We start from the raw sequence: 25,932 nt of genomic DNA on the forward strand, positions 1-25,932 counted from the left end.
AAAGTTCAACAACAATCAATAATGTAAATAAGAATAGATGGAAAGATGAAGACATGGGATGAGACATACATTTGAGAAGATAATATTTTCTGAAAAGTTGGCCAATTATACAAAAAGTGAAAGTGACAGCCAGCCTGGCGCGTGGACTTTGTTGGAAGTATAATATTTCTAGGATTAGAAGCTCCCAGAGCCCGGGATCCAACTAACAGTCAAGTACTGGGTTGAGGATAAAGGTGTCGTAGGAACGTGGGAACGCGCATATGTACTGTCAATTGAAAACATTATATCGATGAAAAACAACGGTGACACAACGTTGTGAGATCAACAATTTTTGGTCTATTATACTAAAATTTCGGTTAATGTGTACCTTTAAAATACACGTTAAGCAATTTATTTTTAAAAATATTTTATAAGAAATTAAAAAATTGTAAAACTTTTTCAATTCTTAATAAAACTTATTTTAAAAATAGTATATTATTGTATGCTCTAAAAGCACCCGTTAATAAAATTCTTATCCTAATACTTGTGGCTTTGGTAGTTGATACTTAGAATTTACATCATTCTTTTAAAGACTGCAGTACATTGGTATAATTGAATGCAGTCTAGATTCTAGACTATGATGGCATACAATAAAAGTCTAGTTAGGGCATAGCTTTGCATAATGAAGCCTTTTTTTTTTTTTTTGGTAATAAATTGTGAGAAGCATATATGAATTAATTCAGCAGTTGACAAAAAAAATATTAAAAAATATATATATGCTTCTTGTGGAAGCTTACATTGTTTATATATACAAGTCAATGAGTTTTGACAGATATCAACATTCTGCTACTTGCTAAAAAAAACAAAGCAAAATCCTGCATCTGAAACTTCAAATTTACCGTTCTTATCTCTTTCGTCTTTCTTTTCAATTGTGTTATTTTACAGCCACTAGAGGATGGATACAGAAACAAAGTATGCATATACCTTTGGATAGTTACAAACAGGCAAACTAATAAAAGAATCGCACCCGCTATTGCACGGAAAATAGCAAACATATAAATGATGACAAACCTGCAAATAAAAATGGGATACAGACAAATAAAAGATAGGTTAAAACCCAACTGTATGCTATCAAAGAAACTGAAGTGAAAATTTTATATCATGTCTGGCATGGGGAAGGCAAATCTATGTCATTTAAAAGGTTCCATGATCATATTTAGCTCAATTGATCCACTTATCTGGATTTAGATTATAAACAGAACAAACTTGCTTACCTTCATTTGGAGGTTTAAAAAGCATTGTGTCAAGAAGTAAATGCAAAAAGTCTATCTGCAATATCTGTGCGACAGATTGGACACTCAGAACAAGCAAGCGAACAAGATTTACACACTGCAAAGAAAAGTACAATAGAGGTTATTTTGGAGAAGGGCAATGGAGAAAGGAAGGAGTGAACTTGTGGTGGTTCAAATCACTTACAACAAAAATGCCGACAAGGGAGAAGAATTGCTGCAGTTGGTGATTCAAAACATACTTTACAAATGTGGGAATTTACATCACCATTTCCTAGGTACTTGAGCTCCTTTTCCTTCATCTCTTGCATTCGCGCCTGAAAGCATAAAGAAGAGACTAGCACATAAGCATCTCCCAAGGTAATAAAATCACTCATGTAGACTACACTTAAGACAGACTCTTCTACAAATTTAAAGATTTAAAAAATTCTCCAAATGTTCTGGAAACTACCTCAAAAAGTTTCATCACCCTCTAATTTTCATTATAATTAACTACTTGGAATATTTATTAACCAGTAAGATAATTATGTTACCATCCTAAGGGTTTTTTTTAATTATTATTTATTTATTTATGTAGACCATCCTAAGTTAATAAGCTATTTCATTGCTACTCTTACATAGCTAACTTGGAAATGTTACACAGCTTAGCATATTGACACAGGCCAACCAAAATGAATGCAACACAATCGAAGAACAGACAAAAATAAAAATAACCTAGGAATCACACCTAGATTTGCTTGGAATCAAAACCAAGTAAGAAAGCAAAACTTTGGAATCAGAACCAAGGAATCAACACCAAACCATTGAGAAAATTTCAATGGAAGTTTTATTAATCAAGTAAACTAACTTGTCTCCATAGGAGAACAATAGCGTGTTTATATAGACTGTTAGGACTAAACCCTAATTCTAATTGACTTAGGAACCTATTATTGAGTGACAAAAATATCCTAGACTCTAGGAAATTAAATAAAGTAATAATAACCTAAATAACTAATAAAACATAAAATGAAATCCAATGGACCTAGAGTGAAAAAAAAATACAATTGAATTCTAAAATCAAACTAAATTAAAATTAAATTGTCCTCACACTTCCCACATCACATAAGATGGGAATGAAATGAGCTTGCAAGAGAGGATATCAAGCAGCACAATATTTTGTTGTATAAAAAAAAGCTGCCCTAGTCTTGGTCTAGACAAACTAATTATACTATCAAACATAGGCTTTTCAAGTTCAAATTTTAAGGAGATTAAGAAGTTTGGCACAATCATGTCAGCAGCTACATGTAGAATACAGTTTACCTTCAGGCGAACAACCAGGGGTTCTTCCTTAGGTATTTCATCAGCTGGTTTTGAAATATCCAAAACTGTTCTATCTTGAAGGACGGTATTACTTTCAATTTCATTGGTTTTGGGATCACTAATATAGTCAGTTCCATCACCATGCCTGTCATCAGTGTTCAACTCAGGGATGGTTCCCCCCTCTTTCTTCAACTTGGCAACAAGCACCCACATGTTTGCTAAATCATTTTCCAGAGCCTCCTCCCTTTTCTTTGCCTCGTCAGCCTTTTTCCGATATTCCTCTTCAACAAATTCCTTTTCAGCTAAGGCAGCTTCAAGTGCTGCCTCCCTTTGCTTCCTTGCCTGTAATTCCATCTTTAAATCATCTGGATCAAGATTCCATGACTCAAAGTCATCACAGACCAAACCAGAAATCTCGTTAGCACGGCCGGATAGCCTTCCTTTCCTTCCAAGTTTTGTTCCATCATTGTACTTGCGGTTGACACCATTCACAGTTTGCATAGCAGTGCTTCTAGAATGAGCCAACTCCCGAGCAGACAATAATTCTTTTTCTAGTTTTGCATTCTGTAAGGAGAGCTTTGTCACTTCACCAGCCAAATTCTTCAGCTCCACAGCAGCAGCAGAAGCCAGTTCTTTTGCATAAGAAGCTTCTTCGGCCAATTTCTGATTCTGCACACGTAACCCACTATTCTCCTCTGAAAGCTGAACATGTTCCAGCTTAAGTTTCTCATTCTCAATCTCCTGTCCAAACAAACAAACACAACAATGACTTCCAAAAGTGCAGGCACTCATCAAAATGTAGAATGACACATAAACAATGTGCTTTAATACCAGACAGCTGTGTAGTATATTTTGCAGAAACCAATCACATAGATTTTTTTTTTTCACATAGTAATTTAAAGTAAAACCACTCATCCACTAAAACTTGGCATAAGAAAATCTCTAATTACTTATAATTTCAATATAGTGACTAAGTCCACTAAGCGATCATACCATTGTTAAATTAGTAACAAAAGAAAGAATTTACCATGTACCAGTCAAGTCATATAGTGACAAAAATCTGGGACTGGAAGACAACATGAAACTATATGTAAACTAAGGAAACAAACTGATGCATATGAGTTTACTTCAATTATGGCAGAACACTTATAGATGCCAACCTATCAACCACCAGCACCGTTGAATCCATTAAGCCATTCTGATACAAAAACAAGAAATTCAAAGTAATCACCTGAGACTGAATTTTCCTTTTTAACTCATCAATATAATCATCAGATATGCACTGCTCTGAAGACATTGATGATTTATCAACTGAGGACAAACGCTGCTCAAGGATATTCACTTTTTCATGCAATTCCTTGTTTTCTGAACACTGCCAATAACCAAATAATTAAGTTTTGTTAGAACTTCATACAAAAAGGATAAAAGAGTCAGCATGATCAACACATCTATTGACTTAAGTGGCTAGCAGCATCTCCAAGCAAAGGAAGATAAAGCTGCAATAGATTAGGATGAAATGAAAACAGATTGACTTTTCAAAGAATAAAGAAAACAGGAAGTGGAATCCTGACCTTATTCTGCAGCTGTTCCTGGAGTATTCGATTGTCTGCTGATTTGATCTGCAGTATCAATCAGAAATTATTTTAATCAAATCATAAGAGAGAAATATCTTGCTTCATGATATTCCACTCATATGAATGGAAAATTGAAACACTTGAGTTATAACAAGTTTAGAGATTACAACACTATCCGACTCCCCAAACATCCTATATGGTGGCATAAATACTAACCTCCAGCTCAAAACCCTTCTCATTACACTGGGTCATCAATCTCATAAGCGTCTGTCACAACACAAAGAATTACATACAATTAACTATCTCTTAGCGATGATAAATTAACTGAGATACCACGTACAATAAAAGAGCATTTGAGAGGAAAGTAATGACCAGAAGGAAGTAGAGACTTGAGATTTACCTGCTGCATTTCAACCAATGACGAATTAGAAATTGAAGCCTCGCCGCTCTCAATAATACGCTGCTCTAAGGCCATCATTTGCCTCCTCTTTTCTTGGATCTCACGTTCCAGGTTTTGAATCTGTATGAAAGAAAGCACAACAGCTTGATCAGGGTCTTTGGGAAAGATACTAAAATACAAAGAATTTGGATAGCTTACATATTGTTTTCATTAATTAACTTTCTGACTGTAAGAATTTGTATACTGGGCAATAATAAAAAGCAAATCAAATAAGGCAGCTTTCTGACCTTAAATAGCATGACAGAGAACTACAGGGGAACCACAGACAGACACAGTTATATACTAATTTATTAGAGGTGATACATCAAGCCAAATCAAATGTAAGTTAAACCAAGAATCACCGGACAACTAAAATATCAAGGTAGCACAAATTGGAGAAAATAATGTCATCGCTAAGTGCAATAATTTCTCTGTATCAGACAGATAAAGAAGCTCTTATTCCAGAATGCCAAGGAGAGAGGCAACAAACAGACTACATACATTTGTTTGGTGATAGAGAAGAGAAGAAGAGTATACCTGAGTTTTTGAGCTATCTGGCTCATTCACAGACTGCTCCACCATGCGCTTCAAGGTGCTGGTACTAAATGCAATTTCCCCAGCAAGCATCTTAACTTGCTCAACAAGAAGGTCCATCTGATCTGACATTGTCATCCCTCCCTAGAAATCAATATAGAAAGCAGCCATATTCATACATCGACTTCAAATAAGATAAATTAACACAAATATAAAATACCTATCAAGAAAATAATCAAAACAAGCAAATATCACATAAACCCAAGAAATTCTATATTACCACACCAACATCATCTAAAGAAATTACTTTTCATCATGAGGTAGAATCAATGGAAAATTGACAAGGGACCTAAGATTCCTGGTTTGATAAATGATAATTGAAAGTTACAGAAGGAAAACCTGCCCTATTCTAAAAAGTAGTGAATGAGAGAGAGGTAAGATTTGTTATAGCTCTTCAACAAAGGGGAAAACTTCAACAAAGTTTCCTCAACAGGAGTGAATAAAAATAATTTGAGAATAAATGAGCAAAGAAATGGGAAAGGGTGTAGAACCCCTACTATCTTACTCCAGCAATAGAATAATCTCACCATCATAGTAGAAAAGGATGTTAGTGGAGTCCTAATCCAAGATGTCCAGGAATATTAACTCTCCAGGAGTTGTGGAGAAATCAGTTATGCCTACACAACAAAATCCCTTCCTGTTGGGCTCAACAATTTTCCTAGAAAACCTATCTACAGCAGGGTTCACATAAAAGAAGGCAAAACAAAAATGAAATGTGATTCTAGACTAAAGGCACGTAAAGGAATATTTTAAGCTAGCCAAAGAGGAACCAAAAGGAACAAACAGGCCTTTCATATTTCAGCCTAACACCTGCCAAGATGAAACAAGTAGTAACACAAATTTTGCCCAGACAGAAGCATATGGCATGGATCAATGGCCCTTCATACATGCAAAAAAATGCCAGAAGGGACAAATAGTGGAAGCTAATTTTTCAATTGAAAAATATGCTTCATGTGCTACATACAACAAAACAATGAAATAAAATATAAAAAAAAAAATAAAAAAAAAAGACATTGCACAACATACAGTAGGCAGTTTTGATCCACTGATAAGTTCACCAGCTTGAGTTGATTCAGTTATTGTACTGCCAGATGGTGAGAGTTCTTCATTCCACTTGCTGGACTTGCTGGAAGATCTTCTGTGTTTAAAATCATAAGGAACATCTGCTGAAGCTGCTAAGGCAGATGATGCAGAATCCTTCTGATTCTCACCTTCTAGAAGCAAAGAACCCTAATTTGAGAAAACAAGCACTTATTAACATAAACTTGAATTGTTACAGAAAAACTTGTTCCAAACCTTAAGAAAACTCGGCAAATTTCCAAGATAATAAAATAGGGTCATATTCGGTTGCTTTTTACAAAGAAACAAACATTATTCACATTGGATTGCAGAAAATATTTGACAAGTTTAGAATGGAAAGACAAGAAGAATGAACACGCAAGCAAAAATTTGTGCATTTACACAACTATATATATATATATAAATAAAGAGAGAGAGAAGGAACTCACGTCATCCTCACCAACAGAGTGACTTCGTTGATGATTGGGAATGTCGCTCACATATCCAGGAATTGTATTCTTTGAAGAGACAAGTATGAGTTTGGTTAGTCTCTGTATTCTACTCATTAGAGCCACCTTGGCATCCTCCTCTTCCTCCAATCTTGATTGCATTTTCACTTGACCTTCTTCCAACTATCCAATCGACAACAGAAGATGACTAGTAAATAATAGTGACAAAATAGTACTGCATCATATAACTTGATAAGACTACAGGAGAAGGGTGAGAAGAAACCTTTTGCCTTAAGGTCAAAATCTCCTCATGATTAACACCAACAATCATCCCCTTCTTTAGCTGATCAAGTTCTTGTTTGAGGACTGAAATTTCTCTTTGATACTTCTTAATCAAAGATTTTTCATCGATAATCTGGAATATTATTTTTCAAAAAACGCTAGGAGTGAGATTGAATAGCCTATTACCGTACATTGCCTTGAAAAATCTCTAAATCACAATCTAGTTGCAACACACCTTATTACGTGAGGCATAGATTTCCACTCGCTTTGCCCTGCTTGCAAACTTCAATGTATTATGAGTTTCCTCCATGTTGCTTGATGCGGGAGTAACTGTACATATAAGCTGGGAAAGTACACGATAATATTTGTAGAAATGGTTCCATTAGTATCATTAGATATTGATTCAGGAAAAGTAGTTGAGAATGTGCATTCAATGGTAAGACTACATTTAGTACTCCGAAAATCACCTAATAAGAAACAAAGAAATGTGTGTAACGCAATTCAACTCGTAATGGTGCAACACCATTTAAAAAGACTGATATATAAGTTTCCAGAAAAATGTAAAAGTATAAAAGTTGGTGTGTCAATAATATAAAATTTTGCGTCTCAAACTTACAGAAACATGTCCATGCCCACTCAGTGAAGATTGCAAAAGGCGGGTAAGCTTAGAATCTCGGTAGGGAACATGAGATGCCTTCCCCTCACTCAGCTTTCCAATTACCTTCACATTGCAACCATAGAATCAAGTCAAGAACTTTAAACTTGAGATGCATATACATAGAACCATTGACAATGGAAGAAATGCAATCTTTCTCTCAAAAAAAAGTCAATTGCAAAGTATTTTTTTTGCAGTCACAGCTACAATATCTAACAGTTTCAGAAAGATTTTTTTATTTTTTTTATATAAGGGGAAAAAATCGAACATTTTGAACTTTGAAAGCTAGAAGAACATAAACCCATTAGCAACATTATTCTTGAATGATTAAAGGGATGTGCATCAAGAATTGACATGGCTTTTACAATGGGATAAAGAATGCAATTTATGCATAAAATTGACCAACAGAAAGAAAAACTAAGAAAAAGGTTAATTGATATTTTATAACATTCAGAACAATAGGGCACCAACCGTTCCAAGAGTTAGAAGACTTTTGTTTATGTAAGATCCTTCCTTTCTCCGTAGTCCAGTCGTTTCAGTTTTTGAGCTCTCAGATCCGGCAAGATCAATCAAATTCTGAGAGAGAGAGAGAGAGAGAGACCAATGAGTCAACATGTACTTAAAAATAGCATTCTATCTTCTTGAAAAAACAAAAATAAATGCTCTGATCATACGAGTTGAGAGAAGATCACTCCATCGTACTCATCACCGTGGGCACTACTTTCAATCATCTGCAAATGCATTGATAAGTTAGAGACAGAAGACAAGAAAGAATTGAATCTCAAGATAGAGTATAGCACCAATGATGAAATAAATAATTTTTAAAAAGTACTTGAATGTGTACTATCATAAAACAACACTAGGTATTTCCTCAAAATAATACCACATTCATTGAATCATGACCAAATTTCCATGAACAACACAGCTTATAGAAATTTTATTTCATAAAAAATCACATTCATAAATCAGCCATTGACAATGCTAACTTTTACATATTAGGACCTGTAGCCACCTCAAGATTCACATAGTAGCACCCACTTTTCAGTTCCGATTTCCAAATAGGTACTCAGGATGCCTTCAGGAATATAAATAAATAAATATATATATATATATATATATATGAATTGAATGTCTATGTTGCAGTGATCGTGCACACATAAGCAAGAGTGTGAAGATAGTCCTTAACATTTCAAAATAATAATATGAAGTAAGACCCTCCTTTATAAGAATAAGGTGGAGGGTGTGACCATGGGTTCAAAACCCACTACATAAGTGTGTAACTTATTAATAAAAAAAGTACTACAGCTCAAACTCAAAGATATATAACAGTAGTAGCAACTTAGTCCTATCGAGTTTATATCAATAGTGATAAAGCAACAGATATCATTCATCTACATATGGAATGTTTACCAGTGTAAATATGGTGTGACTTCGGCTACTCAACAGATTGAAATTATTTGATCCAACATGACGATGCTCTGCCATTACCACACATTACTTGAGAGATCAGTGATGAATACCTTAAGTGGTCACCAATGTAATGCAAAAGATTGTTTGAAGAAATAAAGCAAAAATCAATGAACATAGCAACAGGAAGAGGTATAAGTACCTTCCCCAGCAGCAATGAAGGAAAGTGCATGTCCAGGAGACAAAACCACTTCTTCTTTTATACCCTCAACATAGGTGCCCTGAAAAGATAACACTCAAATGAGACCAGAATATACGAAATCAGACAGTCATGAATAAGAACAAAGAAATTTTTAAGAAAGGAAAAGAGAGAGACCTGTGCATCTTCTCTAACACGCAAATTCTGACCTGTTGGATCAAGCAAGTCATTTATCACCTGATATCAGAAGCACATATAGACCACAAATCAAATAACTTTCACGTAAGAACAAACATTTTCTAATAGATTACTTCCACTCAGAAGATGATAATTGTTCACAAGTGAAACACATTCAGCCTCAAATCACTGTTGATGGAAATTTTAAGCTTCAACTGTAAAATGCAATCCCAAGTCTCAAACTGGGAAGCTCATCTCAGTGCTACTGACCTCATTATAGATTTCAAGATACGACACGCGGAGTAAGAACTCTCTTCCTGGAGTCTGAAAAGAGAATGCAGTGAATCAGGCATGCCATGGTCAGTTACAAAGAATTTAAAATAAGAAATTCTGATGGAAAGGAAATGTCAACCAGATATAGGGAATAGTACTTTAATGATCGTAAAGGACACGGTTAGTGTCTACAGTGATAAACCAACATGTCAAAAGAAAAATGAGGCAAACAGTACCTTTTTCTGAAGAACCAGTAGATACAAGCTTTTAAAATAAAGTAGAATTATTATGAAGCACAACAAACAAATATCTTATTCTTAAAAAAGCTATTTCACAGTGACAGAAGAAGAGTGCAACTATTCAGTTAAATTAGTAAGATAATACCATCTAGAAAACCACCCTCCAATTAAACTGTAATACTAGTCTAGAATACAATGCACATCAGTAAAATGAACCTCTATTTCAAGGAAGATACTAAAGAAACCAATGAGTATGGGAGAAGTGCCCTTTTAAAATTAACGGCAACAAGAAAACTTGGATAAAAGGAGGAAAAATACAAAGACTAGTACTGATTGTTAAGAACACTTACATCTTGGATCATGCTGAAAACATCCTTTATAGCCAATGGTATAACACCTGGAGAACTTTGATCTCCCTGTGCAAATTACATACGAGAAATGTCAAAAACATTTAGTTGTAAATTAGCATATCTTGCTTGGTGCTGTTCTGAAATAAGCACACTGAACATCCAGAAGAGTAAAAATATAAGATCGTCAATATCTCATATGGCAATGAGCATACTGCTCTATTACAAGATCGCCAACAACGAAATCAGAAGCATGATATTTAACCAATTACATTAATGCAGTTTGAGCACAGTTCAGACCTAAAACCTACCAAGTAGCATGTAAAATTCCAATAGAAACCCTAACTTGGACTTCTAATAATCCATCAAAGGGACCAGGAGGAATTACTATTGACTTTCTTGATGGTAATATCAATGCCAAGAAAATAATTCTAATGTTTAACATTTCTTTCCAGCAAACTCAATAACATTGAAACAACAACAGAAACAATGGTTCAGTTTTCATTTTCTTCATATATTCACTCCTGTAATGAAATTTCAACAAAAAATTATTGAGAAAAAACACAAATAATCATTCAACTCTGAAAAACTCATCCCCTGGTTACCCAGTCAATGAAGAATGATAAATTTAAACCTCGTAGAAATATGATTAACATTGTCAACATTACCCATTAGTTACAATCACAACTTTACTCAACAAGATTGGTCAACAAATACAGTACACAGCTAGAAATTAATGCAGTTCATTATGTTGAACGATGATGCTTACATGCATAGTGTGTGTCTTCCCACTACTTGTAACACCATAGGCAAAAACAGTTCCTGCATTGTCCAAGAGCAACATTTAAGATAAACCATTTTCTGTATCCAATTACTTACCAAATTGATTCAATAAAGTTAATTTTATTCACTAAAACCATTCAAATTTGGACACATTGCTTATAAATAAAACAGTAAATTAGCTTTTGATAGTCTAAAAAGTAATGCATACCATTAACGCCTTCCATTGCGGCCTTGACTACCGGCTTTGCCGCTACATCATACACTTCCTGTGAAGCCGTATTTGGTCCAAAAACCCTATCTGCCACAATTAACCATCCCCAAAATCCAAAATCAAAATCCAACAAATTCCTACATTAAATGCCAAAATTCAATTTATTAAGCACTAAGCACATTTAATTCTTATTTTCAATTGTACTAATTTAGCTGAAAAGTTCAAATTCAAATTTGCCAAAATCCAAAACATTCAATACCAAATGCATAAGCCGTAGCTGGATTATACTGGTTCCTCACAATCTTATCTCCATCTGCGTACCACGAGATCTCATCCCCTCTCTGATACTCTCTCTCACTGCAAACAAAATTGAACAAAATTCAAATCACATTACCGATGATCACACAACCCTAACACAAAACGACTTCGTTTCACTCAAATTGAAAACGCCATGGATCTGATCTGATCCAATACGCTCAGATCTATCAATACCTCAACGGTCTGAACCGAATCGTCACTGAAATGCTATCCCCTGACCCGGACCGAACCACCTCGAGCGGCTCGGCGATCAAGTCGTCGGAAGGAAAACCAACCGGCGAGCGACCGTTGTAGCCTCGCGGACCGGAGTGCATTGAATCTGAACGACTCCGATTCGGAGTCATGGATCGGGAGCCACTGGCTCCGAGTCCACCTCCCGAGTTGAAATACGACGAAGCTGAAGAAGAGCAAGAGCGAGGAACTATGCGGCTGCTCATGAAGGAAGAAGACGACGAAGTTGAAGAGTACGGTGTCGAGGGTTTGCGATACGAGAAAGGCGAGCTGCTCCTTGCTCGGGAGGACGAGGCCATTCGAGTCTCGGAGTCGAATCACTGAGTTAGTGACTCGGACGAGTCAACACAAAGCGATTCGAACTTAGCACTAGTAGGAAAATAAAAGGAAGAAGAAGAAGTAGAAAAAAAGAATAGAGAGAGAGAAGAGAGAGGAAGAGAATGTGTCAGATATCTCACATGGTTTTCGAATCAAAAGCGAAGAACATTGTGCTTTTAGCTATTTCTCAGTGAGAAACACTGAGAGAGAGAGAGAGAGAGAGAAAGAGAAAGAGAAAGAGAGAGAGAGTTTCGTCTTCTTTAAGACAAAGAGTTGCAGAGAGAGAGAGAGAGAGTTGGTTTATGAATTAGTGTTGATTAAGTTTAAGCTTGGTATTTAATTTTTTGTTTTTCTACTGTGAGAAATTTGAAATTTTGGTTTTACTCTGTGCGTGTGTGAGAGAGTGACGTGGCAGACTGGGGGTTGGGAGGTTTAAATTTTTTGGTGGAAGAGAGAGAGTGAGCTTTGAAAAATAATAAATGTGCAATTGAGCGGGAATAATAGTGGCCGCCGATACAAACAAATTGAAAATAGCAATTGGGGACAAAAAAATTAAGTCTAATAAGTGGGATATTAGTTTTACTCTCTGGCTTGGTAAATTGACCTGTACGCGCTGTGCATTGAGTCGGTGGAGTATGAGAATGTTGGACTTTTTTTAAATAAAAAATTAGTGTAACTGTGTCTCTGTGAGGTTGCAAGGAGGAGCGTCATGTGGGAAAAAGTGGAGTTGTCTGGACTTGTTGAGACGACGGCACGTTGCAAAATAACTGGTAATCAACTTCCCTGTGGGTCACCAATTCTTGCTTCCTTCCAAAATTTCAGGGCTTTTTTGGTTTTTAGTTTAATTTAAAATTTCTTCTTTTTTCGTTTTTTTTTGTTAAATTTAATCAAAGGATTTTAGTAATTTGGATGTAAGAGCACCCACACCAAACACAAAAAATAGCTCCCTAGCAAATGTTGCATATATTTGGCACATATACCATTTTGTGTCCATACCGTTGCAAATTTGCAACGATACGGACAAATGTGGTAAACCAAAATAATGTAATTTAAATGTGTAGTAAATATTATTTTAATGTATAGAATTGAATTATAAAACATCTGATAAATGAAATGTTATAAAATGATGTGGTAAAATAATAAAGTAGGCATTTGGTGTGGCAAAATAGCATAATTTTTGCACCAGTTGCTACGGATGCTCTAAATGAGTTGAGAAAATTCATAATTCATTGTTAATAATTCATAGCATCATTAAGTCACAACATATGTGAAATGACCAAAAAAGCCATGTCACCAAGTGATTCATAACTAGCCGCCTCCTTCTTTTTGGGCAAAAACATCCATTTACTTTGAAAATCAATTTGTTTTTTTTTTTTTTTGAATGAGTGAAAAATGGAAAAGGCCTGTAAAGAGTGATGATGGTGGCGTAATTTACACATTGAAGATTAGCTAGACAGGTAATTATCAAAAAAGGATAAGCTTGACCTAGATAGGTGGTTATTTAAAAATAAATAGTATCTAAAAGAAGAAAGGAATATGAAGTTAGGCCAATGACTTGGTTAAAATTTGCAAATTTTATAGATTGTTAAAAATAAAATTAAAATATTTGTGAAATGAGGCACCTTTAAAATTGCAATTCAAAGCCGTGATTTTAAGATTAAACTATGACTTCAATTGATCAATTCATGATTTGAAGATTAATCTATGGCTTCAACCTAATGCCAACTTTTTTTTGAGAATGAACCTAATGCCAACTTGAGTCTTTTTTTCTTTCTTTTTTTGAGGGTCAATGCCAACTTGAGTCTATTAAGGAAAAGTCTAACCTCATGGATTTAATATATGCTATATGTATATGTGTGCGTGAATAAATTGAAGAGGCGACAAAAGAGGAACGAGGAAGAACTTGTTCATCACTAATTCAGTATCAATAAGAGCCTAAATAAAGATAGAGTTGATGATTGGAAACCCAAATTTGATAGAAGGAAGCTCAATATCCAAAACAATATACTAAAATTCCCAAGTAGAGCGTGGAATTGGACTCAACTAAATTACAACCTTGGATAGCCTTTTAAATTGGACTCAACTGAAGTACAACCTTGGTCGATAGAACATATGCAAGGGAGCATGGGGGAATCATATTAGTAGTAAAAAATATAATGCTACCATGAGAGTCCCTAAAATAGAGCCTAGGAAATATCCCACACTAGTATAGGCTGCTTTGGATAATAGAGGCCCAAGCTTCTACAAGTGAGTCAAAAGATTTATTAATCTTAATGGCTAAGTTGATGGGAGTTGTTGGCTCATTATCATAAATAAGCTTCTTTTAAAGTGCCACCAAATTTGATTGCAAGCAATATAAATTAGAAGGTTAAAGGGTTTTTGCCTCTAAACTTACTATTTAATCCAAGAAGTTTTGAAGGGTCTAGTATGCAATGGACCTAGTCAGGAGCTATCTTGCCAAGGAGGGAGGAGATGGTGATTGAGAACTTGGTTGTCTCTAAACAATCATGATGAATGGACACTCAAAAAGTACGTGTACCAGGGATTCAGATTGATGGTGAAACCTTGGGCAACTTATGTCACCAATTTGGAGTTGATGTACAAGGAATTCCTTAGTAGAGAGAACTTAGCTTACCAAGCAATTCTCCTAAGAATGAATTTGAGCCTTTCATTGAGTTTTTAGACTTCATAGCTTCTTACATTCAATAGGGTTGAGAGGGCCAAAGTTGGAAAATTATAGTTTTTGATTGCTTAATACGCCACTTTAGTAGAAAATATCTAACTTTTGTTTTAATTTTTGTTTTTTGTTTTTAAAAAATAATAAGAAGAAGAAGAAGAATGTTAAATTTTGGGACAAGTCGAGTGTTATATTCAGGATTTCACAATGCACTCATGGACTCCTCCTTGTTCTGAGACTTCTCGCCATTGTGGCTTTTGCCAACTCAAATTTAAAATCATAACCTAACGTCAAGATTTTAAAAGGTACCATATTTTCACAAAAAGTTTCAACTCTCTATTATTTTTTTAAGAACTAGTTATTAAAAATACAACTTGAAATACTTTGAAGTTGACATAGATTTAAAATTTAATGTTAACCAATTATACATTACATATGAATTGATTATAATATGATTAGGTGATTGATAGATTTGAATACATCGAACAAACAGAAAACAACAATACAAGAATCTGCAATATATTATCGAGGTTGGTATAGCTATGAGAAGATACAATCAATTAATGTCTAGCTAGGACTCTAAGTCACCTATAAAAATCAAGTGACATTTCACATTTGTATCATGATGACAAACTAACATAGTCATTTCTTGTAATTAAACAACCAACAACAAAACCATGTTTTTTTCTATCCAATTTATTGCTGATAATTTTATTGCGTCTATGAAATCTATTATCACATAAATCACAACATTCCATGCCAATATGTAGTATTTTTCTGGACGTTCATATATATGCTACAACAAGCAATTATGTATTAAAGGAGTTAGTGTGCTAATACAATAAGTACAGTAACATAAAAAAATTCACAGTTTTTTTTTTCATGATTTTGAAAGTGACATGTTGTGATTTTATTTGTTTAATAAACATGTTAGATTTAAATTGATTAAAATGTTGTGTATCTCATTGAATCACATCCAGTATAAAAAGTCAATGGTGTCATCTATCCAAATTCTCTCCTATTTTACATTTAAAGTATATTTTGCTAATTCTAGTGCAACCCCATTGTAAATAGATGAGAAAGAGAAACTACCCAAGATTTAATTGGATGCGAATGGTATCAAGAGTTTTATAACTCAACTTACACATTCTAGAGTTTTCAACAGAGATGTTCATGATTCAAATCATCATTCCTTTAACTATTAAATTATTTATAATAAAGATTTTTTTTCTAGGATGTAAATGATTTTTCACCCCTTCAACCACATGCATCGCTAGGATCTTATATTTCTTTAGTTATTGCAGTGATCTCTAGGGATGGCAATTTAGATCCGGCCCGCGGATACCCGACCCGGCCCGACCCTAATGGGCCGGATTTTACCCGGTCCGATAAAGAATAGGATCGGGTATGGGTTTTTTTTTAAAAAACCCGAAGCGGGTTCGGGTCGGGTCCGGGTTTTATAAAAAATCCGAAACCCGACCCGAAACCCGCCCCGGATAAAAACCCGGTTATGGAGGATAAGACATTTTGTAAGAATTTCTTAGTCTTTTTCATTTGTTAGTTGGAGGATAAGACATTTTGTAATTTCCTAGACTTGTGGGATTTATTTTGTAGTTTTTTAAGTGATTTGTTGATTTAAAATCTTAGTTGTGATTTGTTGATTTATGATTAACTTATAATTTGGTTTGATTTGGTTGCCCTATAATGTGGCCTAAATGCCAAATTTTGGCATTTGGGCCATGTTAAATGGCTTGAATAGGCTTGAATTTAGGGAAAAATTTTAATGGGCTTAAAAAAAAAAAATTTGTTAGGCTAGATTTGGGCCCAAGAAGATAAACGGGGCCCGCGGGGCCTGTGGGGCCCGGCGGGGCGGGTATGGGCCCCGAGAAAAAAACCCGATTAATAATCGGGCCGGGTCCGAGTTCCGGGTCTTGGCCCACGGGTCGGGTCCGGGTATGCAAAAACCCGGCCCGAACCCGACCCGTTGTTATTCCTAGTGATCTCTTGAGTCTTTCATTTCTTTAATTATTGTAGCACTCCGATGAGTCACTTATCTTTGAAGTCTAACACAAAGGTATTTTTATAAGACTCTTGTAAAGTAAATGGTCAAGAATCTTATAATTTAACCAGCATTTTTAAGCGAGCATCCATTGTTCAAATTTATTTCCTCTAGTGAGGTTATGGAAAACTATATTATCAAAATTAATGTTGTACAAATCGTAATTTACCACTTTAATAAGCTTAAAAAGATTTGTGAACAAGTTTATATCTTTAACATATGGCTTCATGAATGAGCTCATTAACTAGCACATATCAAATGGGTGTGAACACGCGCAGGGTTGAGACTCATGTTTGTTTTGTAAATGAACGGTGGGGATGTGAGGAGATACTGTCCCATGTGATGGGTGTCTTTGCAAATCGCGCTTTACACGTAGGACATAGACGATAGCCGATTCATATGACCCAAAAACCTTCGTAAGATTTCGATGTCCCCGTGGGGCCATTTCCGTCTTTTCGCATCCTCCGTGGGTGCCTTGCCCTTGCCCACCGGCACACCACGCTGTTGGACACGCGACCTAAAGAGATGTTGTCTATACTCTATAGATTGACCAACTAACTGCCATATCTACCCCTCGTGAATTTAATATTGCCATGGATGTGATTGCTTAATTTTTTGTTTTAAATAAATAATGAGGATGTGATTGCTTAAGATCACAACTAATCTGCACGTATTACCATTTGATCTTAAAATAATAAAGGAAAATTGTGGAGTTGGAGAACAGTGGTATTTTACTTGTAATCTGGATATTTCCAATCATAATTACCAACCGAGTCAATAGTCAATACTCATTATTATTTACCAAGAAAAGTGGTGATAGGACCCCTCCTATCTTTTTTTTGATGAATATAGGACCCCTCCTATCACACTTCACACTCAAGGTCATTCTTATGTACTAGTTTGTTGGGTGTGAGTGTGATTCTTACTCTTAGCACAAATTTAAGATTGAATGTGGTGATTGGAATCAAATTAGTTTGCATTTCCTTTCATCTTTTTTATGCTAAAAATAGTTGTACTAATCAACCCTTGAATTACATAATATTTACATATTCATTAACTATCTACAAAAGTTATTTAAAAGTACAATTTTTATATATTTTAAATTTTTAGAAACTTATTAATGTTGGATTTTTTGAAACTGTAGGTCTTTATGTTATTTTATACAATTTGATACTTGGAGAAGAGAATATTTAAACTCCGCATTTATCTATCGGAATACCAAGATGTGTCAATTATTAATTGAACTACAAGGCACGCTTGGAATAAAAATGTTATACAATTGTACTTAGAAAAAAAAAAGTGAAGCTTTCAACAACATTGCATAAATGACTAAGCATGCGTTTGGGAGCTAAGTTTTGCGCTCCGTTTGCGTTTTTTGGTTGGTCCCATAGCACTGTTCATGGACCAGCCAAAGCATAAAAACGTGTGAACAGTGTTTTGCCTTTTAAAAAATATTTTGCTACAATATTTTCAGTAATAAGTTTTCAGTTTTCAGCAAATAAACGGTATCCAAAACATACTCTAAATTAAAACATTATAAGAAAAATGGTTAAACCAAACTCACTTATGAGAGAAATGATGGACATTGTTTGATCTGCTTAGGAAAGTAAGTTAAAAAAATAAAAAATAAAAAACCTTGTAATTTACTAAATTGACCACCTAAACCATTAATCATTCCTTCATTTGAGGGTTTAAATTCACTCGCAAAGGCCACATTGTTCAGCAAGGAGCACTACAAATGAATAGTCCATTTTGGTGTTGGGCAAAGTTCCAATTTTTGCTATTCTTACAGCTTCAGCAAGTTTTAGATCCTTTGTACAGTATTAACAGGCTAGCATAAATGGATATTAGTTATGGAATCCAATTGTTGACATAAGTTCATTTGGTGTTATGTTTTGTGCTAAGCAGGCCCATTTGGCTCAGTTATAAAAACCTAATCTACATTTCAGCATATATGAATAATTTGAGATTTGGTTGGCACCAGACGTAAGGAGTTAGTAAAGAAAATGTCTCTCTCGCTCTCAAGGGAAGAACAGGAGGAGTTAGCTCGGAGTAAGAAAAAAGTTAAGGATGTGAAGCATGCAGGATTTAGTGAAGGCCATGAGTCGGGCTCCTCACCACCTGTTAAGGGTCTCGGTCCTTGGAACCAGAGTATGTCTTTTAAAGACAAACTTGTTGGCGAGATTCCAGGTGTGTATATTCAAGCCTTCAACTTTGGGGATCTAATGGAGGATGATGTTGAGTCGGATGAGGAGGTAGAGATGCTTAGGAAGGGGCTGGTTGCTGTCAAGTTCTCTAAGGAGTTCAAGCAACAAATTCGGGATCCATGGGCTAGAGCTCTAATAGTCAAGGTTTATGGGAGATCAGTGGGATTCCATTTTCTCCAAAGTAAGCTGCTCTCTCTGTGGAAGCCAGCGGGTAGGATGGATTGTGTGAATTTGGGTAATGGATTTTTTCTTGTGAGGCTTTCCTTAAAGGAAGACTTTGAAAACGTCCTGAAGAAAGGTCCATGGTTCATTGGTGGGCATTTTCTGTCTCTTCGGCCATGGGAACCAGACTTTAGGCCTTCGTCGGCAAACGTATCCTCAGTTGCAGTTTGGGTAAGGCTGAATGAGCTACCGATAGAGTATTATAATGCTGAGGCATTACATCGGATTGGCAACTCCATTGGCAAGGTGCTTCGGGTAGATACTTTCATGGCCTCTAAGTCTAGAGGTAGGTTTGCTAGATTGTGCATCCAAATAGATGTTGAGCAACCGTTGGTTACGGCCATTCTTCTTGGGAAAGTTGAACAACCTGTTTCGTATGAGGGAATTCAGAAGTTATATTTTGGTTGTGGGAGATTGGGGCACCGACGTGAAGGTTGTCCATATTCTATCCGACAATGCTCACCGGCGAGGGAAGCGGAGACAGGGGTGGAAGAAGAGGGAGATGAGCATGCATGCAATGAGCGTGAGCAAAGTAAGACAAGTGTGGAGGTGGGGCCTGATGCGGTACAGAAGGACGTGTCAAAGGATGGTTAGGATTGTACATATGGGTCGTGGATGGTGGTAGCACGGAAGAATAATGGGACAAGAACCCACAGAAGTGGTGGGGCACCTTTGGGACAGCCAAGGGCACAAGAGTTCAAAAGTAACGGTAAGCATGTAGTAGATGCCAGAGAAAGTAATGTGCTAGGAAGGGCCGAAAATTGTACTGGGCCAAGCAGGGAGACCAAAATGAAACTTTCACCTTTAAGGGTAGTAGAGAAAGCCCAGATTCTTAAAGCCATCCAAAGCATTAGTAAAAAGCCCGTGGGACGAGCCCAGCCCCCTTCAAGCCAAAGTGTAAGCCTGCACAAACTTATTAAGGAGGATATTGGGCCAAATTCGGATCACAGTCCAGTTAAGCCCACACGGCTGTCTTCAGTGAAAGGTAAAAGAGCCCTAGCTCGTCTTAGGGATTCAACATCTCAACTTAAGGGTGCTGATGGTAGTGGGAAAGCACAGAGTTCCTCTTCAGTGCAGTTTAGATATCGCCCTGTGCAAGCCGTGTTTTCGCATAAGCCGAGCGATGGTGATCTAAGTCCGAGAGCTACCTCAAGTTTCCAGTTCGGTGAATCCAGTCAGGCAGAGGGAGTCTATCATTTTGAGGGGCACAATCGTGGTGAGTCCGGAGAGTTGTTAAGCTGTGATCCGAGTCAAGCATCTGCTCACCATGGGGGTTTTCAACACCATCATGAGGAGAACGTGGAAATGCAGGCTCCTGTTGACAGCGGTGGGTGCGAAGGTAAGATGGCTATTGTTGTTAGACCCAGCTTCAAGGATTACGAGGACTCCGTGGTGGGTAGTGGTGGTGGTTGCGTCGACACCAAAGGGGGAGTGGAAGTTTGGGTGGGTAAGAATGCCACAATTACCAAAAGGAGAGGAGACATTGGATCAGATGGAGTTTAAGGGAGATGGTGGAGATGATGCCGCCTGTTGATTATTGCCCCAACCCAAATTGTTTATTTATGATGAATATTATAGTGTGGAATTGTAGGGGTGCGCTGAAGTCCTCATTCCAGAAACACATTAAAAAGTTGGTTCAGAACCATGATCCAGCAATTCTTGTAGTGATGGAAACCAAAGTTGGGGGTGAAAGAGCAAGAGAAATAACTAACAAACTTCCCTTTGATGGTGCTATTCACACGGAGACTATCGGGTATGCTGGTGGTTTATGGGTTCTTTGGAATGCAGATAAGGTGGAAATCTCTTCCTTGGCTAACACTGAGCAGGAGATTCACATTGTGGTTAAGGTACAATCTATGAACTCTAGTTGGTTATTTTCTGCTGTGTATGCTAGTCCTAGAAGTGCTGAAAGGCAGATTTTATGGAATAATCTCATGAGAGTTGCAGACCTTCAAAACATGTCTTGGGTGATAGCAGGGGATTTTAATGAGCCTCTTATGGAGGAGGATAAATTTGGGGGGAGAGCTGTTAGTGTCAGAAGGTCATTATTGTTCAAAGAGTGTCTAGATAAATGTAACATGATCGATATTGGGTTTTCGGGTCCTCGATTCACCTGGACTAATAGAAGAGAAGTGCAAGCTCTAATCAAGAAAGAATAGATAGGTTCTTTGTTAAGCCTAGCTGGTGTGGTCTGTATCCAGAAGCTAAGGTGGTTCATCTCACAAGATGCCATTCGGACCACTGCCCCATTTTGCTGGAGATGTAACCAAGGGCTACAAATAGAAGAGTAAGGCTGTTTAAGTTTCAGTCCTACTGGCTTTCTGATGCTTCTTTTCCAAAGGTGGTTTCTCAAGCCTGGAGGCACTGTCCCAGGCTTATTGATGCCATTGACACCTTTACTAAGGAGGCCAAGGTGTGGAATAAGACTCAATTTGGTAACATCTTTTCTCGGAAAAAGAATATAAGGGCTAGACTTAATGGCATCCAGCGATCTATTGCTATTAGGCCTTCTTCCTTTTTGTGTAACCTTGAGAATGAGCTTTTGAAGGAGTTGGATAGTGTGCTTAGTCAGGAGGAGGAGCTGTGGGCTTTAAAATCCCGGGTAAATTGGATGATTCAGGGAGATAGAAATACCTCATTTTGCCATATTTCAACGCTAGTTAGGAGGAAGAGGAATCAAATCATAGCCATCAAAGATAATTGTGGGGAATGGATTTCTGAGGAAAGTGTAGTTAAGGAGTATATTAGAAGTGGTTTTGCTGGTATCTATTCGACTTCGTTAATTAGTGCCCCTGTCACATATAATTTAAACTATCAGTGGCAGCCAAGACTTTCAGAGGAAGAAAAACAAAGTATTAGTGGGGGGGTCATGGACGAGGAAATAAAGGCAGCCTTGTGGTCTCTAAAACCATTTAAAGCCCTAGGCCCAGATGGGCTGCATGCAGGGTTCTTCTAGAGATTTTGGCTGGTGGTGGGAAGTTCAGTGGTGAAGGAAATAAAGCTGATTTTTGCTGAAAATAGAGTTACTGATTACATTAATACCACCCACATTGCTTTAATTCCGAAGATCCAAGGGTCGGAAACGCTGGGTAATTATAGGCCCATAAGTTTGTGCAATACTGTGTATAAAGTGTTGACAAAGATCATTGTGGCCAGATTAAGACCATATTTGGGTAAGTTGATTTCTCCCCTTCAAACGGCTTTTGTTCCAGGAAGGAAGGGCATGGATAATGTGATCATCGCCCAGGAACTTATCCATTCTTTAAGCAGAAAGAAGGGGAATACTGGATACATGGCTATAAAAATAGATTTGGAAAAGGCTTATGATAAACTTGAGTGGAGTTTTGTTAGGGAGATGCTTGTTAAAGCAAACTTTCCTCCAAATCTTAGGGATATCATCATGAGTTGTGTCTCCACTGTGTCTACCTCTATTTTATTCAATGGAGAAGCGCTTGAGCCTATCTACCCTTCTAGGGGGATAAGGCAAGGAGACCCCTTGTCCTCGTATTTATTCATCTTGTGCATGGACTTCCTTGGGCAGCTAATAGAAGAGAAGTGTAATGCTAAGTTGTGGCATCCTGTCAAGGCTTCACAAAGTGGCCCGTCCTTCTCCCATCTTTTTTTTACGGATGATCTTTTGTTGTTCGCTAAAGCGGACTACATTAATTGTTCAACAATTAGAGATGTGCTTGATGAGTTTTGTAGTATCTCGGGGCAAACTGTTAGTGATGTCAAGTCGAGAGTTTATTTTTCTCCTAATGTGGATAGAGATACGAGGGAATCATTATGTGATATTCTTGGATTTACATCCACTCGTTTGCTTGGTAGATACTTGGGCTTTCCTTTAAGGCAACCTGGCTCGTCTTCTCAGGATTTCAACTTTGTTCTTGATAGAGTAAAACAGAAGCTTTCGGGTTGGAAAGCCAGCATGTTATTCTTGGCTGGCCGCCAAGTTCTTATTCAAGCATCTTCGGCAACTATCCCAGCTTATGTAATGCAATGTTCCTACCTCCCTGGCAAAATATTGGATGGGATAGACAGAGTAAATCGTAATTTCCTTTGGGGGTCTTCGGACTCTTCAAAGAAAATCCACTGGATTGGTTGGCAAAAGGTAACTAAATCGAAGGAAGAAGGTGGTCTTGGTTTGCAAGCGGCTAAAGGAAGGAATCTTGCGCTTCTTGCAAAGCTCAATTGGCAGTTTCATACAGAAGGAGATGTGCCTTGGGTGAAAGTTCTAAGCAAGAAGTACTGTTCGGGAAGAAGATTGAGTGCTGCAAACCCCAACAGCCATCCTTGTTCTTCAGTTTGGGCAGCAATGAAGAAAGGTATGGGCATTTTTTAGAAGAGTAGTAGGTGGACAGTTGGTAGGGAAAGTAATCTAAGCCTGTGGTATAGCAGCTGGTTGAGCAAGGGCCCCCTCTGAAGTCTTATTCAAGGCCCTCTTTCTCGGGAAGCTAATAAGTTGGTAGTTAAGGATTTCTTGAAAGACACGGGCTGGGATTGGAATGGTCTTTCAATTGAACTTCCTTTGGACATCAAAATGTTGATACAAGCCACTCCTATTGCAATTGCAAGCAGAGGTTGTGATAAAATTGCATGGGCTGACTCTCCTCAAGGTACTTTCAATCTAAGAAGTGCCTATAGGATTGCGATGGGGCATGAAGAGAGTCCAAAATTCAGTGCTAGCTGGATATGGAAAGCAAACACCCTTCCTAGAGTTAAAACATTTCTTTGGATGCGTGCCCACAACAGTATTGGGGTTAGGAGTTGCCTGATGAGGAGAGGGGTGTGTGAAGAAGCTGTGTGTCTTATTTGTCATGAAGCGGAGGAATCAATTTTACATGCTCTTCGTGATTGTCCTTGGGCAAAAGCGGTATGGAATCATTTGGGAAGAGTAGAAGTTGACCAAGACTTTTGGAGAAGTGAGCTGCTGGATTGGTTTAGCAGGAATGGAAGTAAAAGAAGCACAACAGTTACTATGAATACACCGTGGGAAACCTTGTTTTCTTTTGCTGTTTGGAATATTTGGAAGAATAGAAATAACTTTGTTTTTCAAAGGAAAAGACTGAACCAGTAACTACACATTGAAATCTTAAGTCAAACTGTTGAATTCATTCATTATATAGCTTCCCCTAGATTGATGTCACGTAGATGTGTTAAAAGGATTAGATGGGAAAAACCTCCTGTTGGGTGGATGAAGCTCAATACAGATGGGTCAGTTTTTGGTAGTTTGGGAGTGGCTGGTTGTGGGGGAGTGATAAGGGATGACTGTGGGAATTGGATTTCTGGGTTCACCAAGCGCATAAGAATTACCAACAGTTTTATTGCTGAGATGTGGGGCCTAAGGGAGGGTCTTCTTATGTGTTGCAATCTTAACATAGCATCTCTTGTTGTTGAACTAGATGCTAGAGCTGTAGTGGACGCCTTCAGTAACAATCAGTATGTGAACAATTTTATATCTCCTATATTGGATGACTGCAGATTACTCAGCTCCCAATTCAGCCGAATTCAATTTAATCATTGCTATCGTGAAGGGAATCGTGTTGCAGACACCTTAGCTAAGATGAGTTACAGCCAAGAAGCAGATTGTATTGCTTTTACTACTCCGCCTATGGATGTATTAAAAGTGTTTGAGGATGACTATAATGGAGTCTGTTTGAACAGGTTTTGTCTTGGCCCTCTTGTATTCTCTTAGTTTTTGTTTAATGAAATCGTCTTTCACCAACAAAAAAAAAAAAAAGATTTGGTTGGCGAATATCCAATATTATACCTACAATGATAGTGCCACTCTCATGTTTGGATTGCAAATAGAGATCATTGCTAGCGTTGTACATGGGTTAAATTGGAAGGTTTTTAAGCCCAAATCGAAATTGTTCGACTAATTAGAAATTCACAACCCATTACATGTTTAGACCCCTACAATCTTGTCAAAGTTATACATGACCATGAAACGTGACATAGACATGATTAACTTCGTTGATGTTACTTTCCTATGCTATAGTACTTGGCATAAGAGAACCCGTAGAAGGGTATGAATATTGACATATTCCCAAGATGGAAGGGTATCTCTTGTGCAAAGTTTATGGAGTAGAACCCATATGTTAGTAAGAGAGATGGTTAGATGGTGCATAAGCCCCATGAATATAAAATTTTTGCCCCTAAGATAGAGTTTGCCCAAGACAGGAAAAAGTTAACCAGTAAATCAAATGGTATATGCAACCTCCCTTTTAAGTTTTAACCAGTCCATTTTCATTCCTTTAAACTTTATAAAGTATGAACCACCGATAATTGTCCAAACACCACCAAGATGATGCAGATTAAGGACCTTAAAATAGACATCGAAAAAGATGTAACATAACTGTGGGTCCTAAAGCAACATAATCCTAAAAATAAGTTATAGTTTAACTGTTCAACTACCATAAGAATAAAATTTAATAGGAGGAAGTAAAAAAAAAGATATGCAAAGGCGGCCTTTGCAGCTTCTGTTCTTTTGGTTTAACTTTTTTCCTTGGCAAACCTCATATTCTATATCTGCAAGAGTACAAGTAAAGAATTCATATTCTCATTGACTTCTTTGAGGGCTTGATTGGCACAAGCATCTTTATTTATGTGGTATGTGGTCCTACACTATTTCAGTGGCTAGTG

At 37.0% G+C, this 25,932-nt stretch overlaps 2 protein-coding genes across 2 annotated transcripts; one reads left to right on the forward strand and one right to left on the reverse strand.

Moving 5' to 3' along the window:
- Positions 1 to 725: 725 nt before the first annotated feature.
- On the reverse strand, positions 726 to 12,424 carry LOC142643542 (kinesin-like protein KIN-7D, mitochondrial). Its single transcript, XM_075818209.1, has 25 exons — positions 11,748 to 12,424; positions 11,515 to 11,612; positions 11,253 to 11,342; positions 11,031 to 11,083; positions 10,265 to 10,330; positions 9,673 to 9,726; positions 9,403 to 9,462; positions 9,229 to 9,307; positions 9,030 to 9,097; positions 8,294 to 8,350; positions 8,091 to 8,195; positions 7,581 to 7,685; positions 7,200 to 7,307; positions 6,966 to 7,097; positions 6,683 to 6,865; positions 6,201 to 6,404; positions 5,118 to 5,258; positions 4,542 to 4,661; positions 4,358 to 4,408; positions 4,139 to 4,186; positions 3,799 to 3,939; positions 2,568 to 3,308; positions 1,456 to 1,585; positions 1,254 to 1,368; positions 726 to 1,050 (listed from the first exon to the last, which is right to left on the reverse strand). The coding sequence occupies exons 1-24, from the start codon at positions 12,101 to 12,103 to the stop codon at positions 1,283 to 1,285; spliced, it is 3,276 nt and encodes a 1,091-aa protein (XP_075674324.1). The 5' UTR covers positions 12,104 to 12,424; the 3' UTR covers positions 726 to 1,050; positions 1,254 to 1,282.
- Positions 12,425 to 20,795: 8,371 nt separating this feature from the next.
- On the forward strand, positions 20,796 to 24,982 carry LOC142644419 (uncharacterized). Its single transcript, XM_075819039.1, has 5 exons — positions 20,796 to 21,314; positions 21,629 to 22,049; positions 22,272 to 23,612; positions 23,724 to 24,242; positions 24,414 to 24,982. The coding sequence occupies exons 1-5, from the start codon at positions 20,796 to 20,798 to the stop codon at positions 24,980 to 24,982; spliced, it is 3,369 nt and encodes a 1,122-aa protein (XP_075675154.1).
- Positions 24,983 to 25,932: the final 950 nt, after the last annotated feature.

The sequence above is a fragment of the Castanea sativa genome, chromosome 7 (assembly GCF_040712315.1).
Source record: "Castanea sativa cultivar Marrone di Chiusa Pesio chromosome 7, ASM4071231v1".
NCBI classification, from domain to species: Eukaryota; Viridiplantae; Streptophyta; class Magnoliopsida; order Fagales; family Fagaceae; genus Castanea; species Castanea sativa.